The sequence below is a fragment of the Maylandia zebra genome, linkage group LG6, assembly GCF_041146795.1.
Source record: "Maylandia zebra isolate NMK-2024a linkage group LG6, Mzebra_GT3a, whole genome shotgun sequence".
Taxonomy (NCBI): Eukaryota; Metazoa; Chordata; class Actinopteri; order Cichliformes; family Cichlidae; genus Maylandia; species Maylandia zebra.
This window is the reverse complement of record NC_135172.1, coordinates 22,679,558-22,687,290: the sequence shown is the minus strand read 5'-3', so window position 1 is coordinate 22,687,290 and position 7,733 is coordinate 22,679,558. Positions and strand designations below refer to the sequence as shown.

Here is a 7,733-nt window from a genome sequence, read left to right as displayed (position 1 = left end):
TATTTTTTTAGGAACAAAAGGAAAGTAAAATGTAACAGATTTAATGAAACTCAGTTTATTGGAAATATAACACTAACAATAATTTCTCACCTGGAAATGGTTCTCAAAGTAGACATTAGTAGGACTAAAACAGAAAAATGTAAAAGTTGTGCGCATTTTAATGAAACTGCTGCTTTATGCAATCATAGTAGTAGTGGTAGTGTAATTATTTGATTTGGTTATTTGAAATCCTTTAAAGTTATGCAGTTTCTAGAGTAAACTGCACTTGAGTTCACAGAATAGACTGCACTTTGGCTGTAGAATATCTGACGGGCCGAACGAGTTCATGTCAGAGATTCTTTACTACTGCTTCTGTTCAATGTCTTCTATGGTCTCTGGCAGGCACCTGTTGCGGGTCTCTGAAAGGGTCCTTGCTACTATTCCCCCGAGTACAGCCACAAAGCAAAAGATGACCTGTGGCAGCTCCGTCCAGACCTCATCCAGTAAGAGGATCATAGGAGCCACAGCTACGCCAAACCGAGCCATGAACGAGTTGTAACCCATACCATTCTGCCTGAAAACATAAACATATTAGTTTTAATCAGAGGATCTTGCAGAAAAAGCGATGTCCTGAAGAGTTTATTCAAAAGCAGAAGATTGGAATTAGGCGTGTAGAGTTACCTTACTACAGTCGGGTACAGCTCAGAGCTGTATAGCACTAGAGTGGCAAAGGATGCTGAAGAAAACCCTTTTCCAATGATGGCTACCACAGTCGTGGCGACCGACATTTCTACAAAGAGCATCAGAATCACGATTACCGCCAAATTTGAACACAAACGAAGATGGTGTGTTAGTGTAACGGTACAAAAAGGAAAAAAAAGATTTAAAATACTGTGCAGCAATATTGAGTGATCCCTCATTTCTTTTTGATTTTCCATTTTCTTTTGATTTATCACATGTAGTTTATTTCAAAGCTGTAAAACATACAACATTACCACCATTCCCTAAGTTGGTAGTGACAGCAGTGTCTTCTTGAAAAATATTTTTTTTAAAACGACCCAAATCTTAGATCAAGCCTGTGATCAAGAAGTGCCTACCTTTTGGTATCACAATATTGATTCCAAGACAAATGGCAGCCATCAGCAAAGTTCCCACCATAGTGTGTCGCCTGCCTATCTTTTCCAGTAAGTAGAGGACTGCCAGCTTGGCAGGAAGTTCAATTAATGCATAGGTAAACTGAGTGAGATAGATGTTGAGCCCGAAACCTGTGATCTTGAAGCTGATGCCGTAAAATGTAGTTGCAACGCAAAACCTAGGGACGGAGAAGGAAGCGGCTCGTTAGTGAACAATCTGTTGGTTTACAATTTATACACAAGATTCAATACACTGTAAAGCCCTGGGAATGCAGACCATAATATACCAGTACGCAGGGCCAGTTTCCTCATCTCAGGTGTCCGAATCAGGTCGAGGTAAGAGTAGGTTCGATCTCGTTTCTCCGTCGTAACAATGGTGGATAGTGTCTGAAAGAATTCAAAGCCATTTGAGGGCAAGCTTCCATTTGCAACAATGCTGTGAAGATCAGAACAAAACCTACGATTACATTTAGATAAGAATACACTGTATTCTTTAGTGCCTTTGTTCACCTTCTTTGTGTGTAATTAGTGCCTATAATAACACCATAATGGACTCTACTTGGCTCCCTTGACTTAACCATCTGGAGCTTACAAACCTCTATTTCCAGTGTGTGGATCGACTCTTCTGTCCGATTCATGTTGGCACAGTTTTTCAGATACATCTGAGCTTGCTCCAGCTTTCCATTGGCAATCAGCCACCTAGCTGACTCTGGCATCCACCTAATGTTAGGGGGGAATTATTATTATTATCATTTTTAACCCATATGTAGGCCTATTGCAATGCAGCATTTAAAATAAAACAAATCTCAAATATCTGTTCAGATTGAGAGACATAGTGAAGACTTGATAGAAGATTTTGAGCTAATAGTTGACCAATGAAGCTGGTTTTAATAAAACAGATTGCAGAAGCCATGACAACAGACAATGGTTCAAACATGGATGATAATAAGAAGAAACCATACATTCAGAATCTAAATGTCACAGACTATAAAGAATTATGGTTCAGCTAAAATTTATCAGTTCACTGTCCCTGTGGTCATCACACTGCTTCATTTTAAATTTTTGTCAAGTTTTGTCAGTTTTCAGGAGTTCAAAACTTCACTTGTGAGGTTTCAGGGAGCTTGACCTTTGACCACCAAGATCTATTCAGTTTATCCTTGAGTCCCAAGTTTTGTAAAGCATCAGATACGTAGTCTTTGTATTCAGTTAATTATTCTTCCTTCAAGAGTCAAGTGTCTACACTTACCCAAAATCACTTCCCTTGAAGGCCACAATCCCAGAGTTTTGTTAAAATTTCATAACTAATTTCATAACTAATCTATCAGGACAAGGACAAGCAAGGATATGCATGCCATTTTTTGTTTCATATATGCAGTGGCAAGCAAGTGTTTAGTTACGGAGGAATCATCAAATTATTTCAATGCTTAAATTTTCTAAATTAAGCTTTGTTGTAAAAGGCAGAAATTGGGGTGCTTAAAATTTTACTATTACAACATTAGTATTATGTTATTAAATCGGTGCGCAAAATATTTTTAATCTGTGTTTGTCCTTCAACTCATCCATGACTAGATCGATGCTGGATGTTAACCAGTTACAGACTTCCAGGTGAAAGCGATTAAAGTGTACTGAAATGAGCCTCTGTTTGATAACATGCCTTAGTCATACCTCCAAGTGAAGATGGCCAAGATCAAAGGTAATGTAACACTGATTATCAGCCTCCTCCAATCATTCACAAAATAGGCAATAAGTGAAAACACTGTATTTCCAAACGTCCAGGATAAACTGTCGATCACTCCCACAATCTTCCTGTGTTCAATGTCCACCCACTCCACACCTGAAATAAACAAGCAGTCGATTCATTTCTTAAGTAGCTTAATTAAAGAAAGCTTTTAGTATGATGCTTATCAGCAGCCTTAGAGGGGACACAATTCAAAGAACTTTTACATGAGCTGAAAAAATGTTGTTGCGCGCACACAAGCCAAAAGAGAGTGGGTGCCTCTATCCTCTATAATGCAATATAATACTGTAATTTGGGAACGAGTTTCTGTCTTTTATGCAAAAATTTGCAATACAGTGTGCTCTCTCTGCGTCCCCCCCACAGAGTTGAAGCTGAACAGGCGTCTGCAGCAGCTCATTTTGATCTTTTTTTTTCTTCTCATTTTTAAATTACATTACTAAGCATACGGCACTACTCGTACTGCAAGTCAAAAGTTCACAGGACTACTGACCAATGTTCCCTCTAAGCTGCACGCGTGCGCAATTGCGCACTGCTGGCACGGTGTCTGCGCACAGTAAATCTGCGTTGCGCACGGAAAAAAAATCTGACCTGAATTGAAATTAAAATTAATACTTTAACAATTCTGTTTTGCAGTGTTAGTCAGTGAGTGACTGGCTGCTCCCGTATGGGATTAGAACGATGCTACCTTATCCCATAGTCCAGCCAATAATGCGATTCACATTCATATATACGCAGCTAATCAACGTTATTGACAGGCTATGACAGCGTCCTATGTGCCGACACCGGTGTTTTAGCTAACAAAGCGGCGTGGCTGATGTGGAGTGAAGCCACGTTAAATGACAACGTGGACAACCATTGGAGATGTGAGCAGGACAGACAGAACAATTGACGGAAAAAGTGTGGACTTTATACCAGTTTTTAAATCGTGTTGATAGGCCACGTAAAACCAGAATTGTGATTAAAAAAAATGCAATGTTTGGTTTTCTTCCTGAATACTATCGTTGTTTATACTTACTGCGGGAAGAAACTGTAAAAACAGCGTTTTATAAGGAAAACGAAAAAACCCCACCCTTTCCCATTGGTGGAAAAATGTACCATGTCGACCAATCAAAAAATGATATGGCAACAGTTGTTTAGGAAGGGGGAAGTTTTAGGAGTGACGGCGGTGTTTTGAGATGTGAGAGATTTGCGACGTTTAGCGCAAATCTTGTGTAGTTAGTGTGTAGTGTAGTCAATAGTTTTGTTGTGTGTGTCAGAACAATGAGGCGACTGCTGAATGTTACAGGTGTTACAGGAGTGATACATCTCCTGTTGTCAGGCCTGCAGGAATCAGGCTCCTTTATCTCATAGTGGACAGAAATTATGTTTTGGAGTGGCACAAATAATTTGTGTGGCATCAAATTTGATGCAGAACAGCTGATTGTTCTGTAAATAGCTTGAAATGTTTATTTAAAAAAACGCCTTGGCTGCATTTTTAGGTAAACAGCAGCAAAAAATGTTGTTGTTTGCATAACTCAGTTACTTTTTTGAAGAAGTAACTATATAATTAATTGCCCAACATTGGTCATTATATACTGTATTTTGCAGACAGAGGGTTACAGGACTCTCTCCCAGACCACAGACTCAGACTCATAATACAAGTCAGAGCTTTATAAAAAATTTTTTTTAGAAAGTTGTGTTTTCAAAATTGGAGTTCAAGTTATTTTTACTTCCAATAGTTTTAACATACTACACAGATCATGAACAAGATTTCTTTTTAAATAATTTCATTGTAAGTGGGCTAAAGCAGTTAATTAAAAATAGTCTAACATAAATGCTGTAATTTGATTATTTTAATAAACCATGTAACTTGGATGGATTAGATGCCGGCGCGACCACAGTGCACACGTCTGATGTCGCTCACAGTGGTCCAAGGGACCGCTCAGGGAGTTTGTGCGTTTGCTTAGACACATGAAAAATTAGAGGGAACATTGCTACTGACTAAACACTGCCTGCTATCATGACCTGTTACGTGTAATCAATGTGTGCAAAGCTCCTCTGTTCTAGAAAAAAAAAATAGATTTAAGATTTTTTTTGCGATTACATTTAAAGCTTGCTCACAGCAGTCAACATGGCATTGAAATAGTATTATATATTTTCTCCTCTGTGGCTTCTGAAGTGAAGCTGATATAAGAACGGATACAGTGTATGTTTAGATGATGAAATGAAATAATCACTGAGGACTGCTGAAACGATGACGATGCCTGTGATGCAGAAGCCAGTAAGGAACCTCAGGACCATGAACATCACGTAGGAAGTAGAAAAGGCGCTTGCAACAGCAAACACCATCCCAGACACGTATGATACCAGCAGCATGATCCTTCTGCCATACCTATGGAAAAATCAGAAAGTCTCAATCTTTGTTTTGTTTTTTTCAGTAGCTGGAACACTGGAAATCGCTGATACCTGTCGCTCAGGCTGCCAAAGGCCATCGCTCCAAACATGACTCCAACAAAGAAGATGGTAGCAGTTGCTTTGTTTTTCCCTCTTCTATCACACACCAAGTCCCACTTGTACAAAGAAAAAAAAGATGCTATTCTACATTTGGTTGTGGGATTATTTAATAATTAGGAACAAATACATTTTAATTTATTTCACAATAGAAAAAAAAGTACAAAAGAATCACCTCTGAGGTCAGAGTAGACTTGAAAGTAGTGTTATCGTACACCCATCCATTCTGGCACGGCACTTTACGCGCATCAGTGATGTGGGAAGTGTTAAATAGCAGATGATATTGAGGCTCCTGGAACATCTGACAGGAGCTTGGAGTCCCATCCTGCTGAACTGGAATAGTAACAAGAAGCCTCTCTGTCTGGGATAAATTCATAAAAATACCCACATCATCCAGAGAGCTGATGTCACAGTGATGAGAGGGAACAGCTGCAATGAAATTGTTGAGCATGAAGTGGCAAGGCAGAGTGAAGCGGCCGATGAAACTGATCACAATGATCATTATCTGAAATCTTCCAAATCCGTTAATATCAGCAAGAACATTCTCAAACTTCATTGTGGCCTCCTGCTGTAAACGAAATGTCTTCCTTTAAGGTTAAAAAGAAAAGGAAAGTCCTCAGTTGCTTGTAGCCTATATCCAAAACTAGCAAATCTTTGTTTGATTTGCTTCTGGACTATCTGTAATAAGTCAGTGTTTTACCTGTCTTAACAAGTTAACTAATGTTTATCTATGTGACTGTAAATAGAAGCTCGCTCTAGTCTACTGCAGGTTCTCCATTGTTGACACAGCGGAATGACTCATCAATAATAAAGAAACTGCGATTCAGTGGAAATTTATGGGCAAACATGGGAAAAAGACAATTTGCATTTAGTGGTTTTTGACCACTTTTTATTTATTTCCTTTAAATAATATAACAAAATAGCAAAAGTAGCAATGAAAAAAAAGGCTATTGCTGTTACAAAAATGTGAGACAGGGTTCAAAGTCCTGTTACAGCAGGACATGAGCAAAAACAATAGGAATAAATGAAAAAAGCTGATGGAAAGCATTTTAAAGACATCAAGCTCTATTACATCATTTTATCTTTTTTTTAATAGCATCTCTGTTTCTTATTTTGTAAGGGACCAGCAGCAGTTAGGACTGATCAGTGCGCTAAGACTAAAGTTCTATGAGGTAATACTGTGATCTGTTGAAGGCACGCCAAATAATAGCATATATACCGGTATATTTTTAAACCAAAATGTCACCTAATAAATTACTAACTACACCGTATGGTATGACCGGCTCTTGCTGGCAACATCTGAAACTTTTAAGGTGATTTGAAGTAAATTCAAACTGTAGCAAAATGTGGCAAATGTGGGCCACATACAGGAGCTGCTGCAGTTTTTGTGCTGATGATAATGCCAGTGGAGGTTTGGAGCTCTGCAGCTGCTGAGTCAACCACAGAGTGCAGGTGATTTTTATGCCAACTTGGTGACCCTGCTCTGTACCTTTACATGGTCTGCCACTTTATGGCTGTGAGTTGCTGCAGTTCGTAAACGCTTCCACTTTACAATAATGCCGCTTACAGCTGATCATGGAAAATCTAGGAGGAAAGACCAAGGTCATCTTTTTAAAAACAGGCCACATGGCTAGGTTCTTGATTTTACACACCTGTGGCAACTGGTGAAAACATCTGAATTCAAAGATTATGAGTTGTGGCAAAAGACACACTTTTGTCCATATATTGAGGAATGAGGAAATTTTAAATCTTGTGTGTTTTTATTATTTAGTGCTGTAGGACTGATGTGTTTGTCTTATATGCAGATCTTTAAGGTCAAAGGGCAGTTTGTCAGAGCAATAGAAATGTGGTTATTCCTATTGTATTTTAAACCACAGGATTCATGGCAGCTATCATGTACAGGGAGTGCAGAATTATTAGGCAAATGAGTATTTTGTCCACATCATCCTCTTCATGCATGTTGTCTTACTCCAAGCTTTATAGGCTCGAAAGCCTACTACCAATTAAGCATATTACCGTAGGTGATGTGCATCTCTGTAATGAGAAGGGGTGTGGTCTAATGACATCAACACTCTATATCTGGTGTGCATAATTATTAGTCAACGTCCTTTCCTTTGGCAAAATGGGTCAAAAGAAGGACTTGACAGGCTCAGAAAAGTCAAAAATAGTGAGATATCTTGCAGAGGGATGCAGCAGCCTCAAAATTGCAAAGCTTCTGAAGCGTGATCATCGAACAATCAAGCATTTCATTCAAAATAGTCAACAGGGTCGCAAGAAGCGTGTGGAAAAACCAAGGCGCAAAATAACTGCCCATGAACTGAGAAAAGTCAAGCGTGCAGCTGCCAAGATGCCACTTGCCACCAGTTTGGCCATATTTCAGAGCTGCAACATCA

The 7,733-nt window shown here is 39.0% G+C and overlaps 2 protein-coding genes across 2 annotated transcripts in view; both read right to left on the bottom strand.

Annotated features, from left to right (window-relative positions):
• The window catches only part of gucy1a1 (guanylate cyclase 1 soluble subunit alpha 1), a 250,801-nt gene that overhangs the window by 132,944 nt on the left and 110,124 nt on the right, over nucleotides 1-7,733 (bottom strand). The gene's annotated exons all lie outside the window — the stretch shown is intronic.
• LOC101486395 (solute carrier family 22 member 7) lies at nucleotides 40-6,064 on the bottom strand. Its single transcript, XM_004549494.5, has 9 exons — nucleotides 5,516-6,064; nucleotides 5,296-5,399; nucleotides 5,067-5,221; nucleotides 2,778-2,946; nucleotides 1,709-1,832; nucleotides 1,390-1,499; nucleotides 1,077-1,291; nucleotides 661-769; nucleotides 40-553 (listed from the first exon to the last, which is right to left on the bottom strand). The coding sequence occupies exons 1-9, from the start codon at nucleotides 5,894-5,896 to the stop codon at nucleotides 343-345; spliced, it is 1,578 nt and encodes a 525-aa protein (XP_004549551.1). The 5' UTR covers nucleotides 5,897-6,064; the 3' UTR covers nucleotides 40-342.

Bases quoted from the DNA above. Each gene is read 5' to 3' on its own strand.
- LOC101486395 (XM_004549494.5), bottom strand. From the start codon at position 5,896: ATGAAGTTTGAGAATGTTCTTGCTGATATTAACGGATTTGGAAGATTT. The intron at 1,500-1,708 runs GTTTGTAAGCTC...GAATTCTTTCAG, and splicing joins TCCACACACTGGAAATAGAG to ACACTATCCACCATTGTTAC. The intron at 770-1,076 runs GTAGGCACTTCT...TGCTCTTTGTAG, and splicing joins CAATATTGTGATACCAAAAG to AAATGTCGGTCGCCACGACT.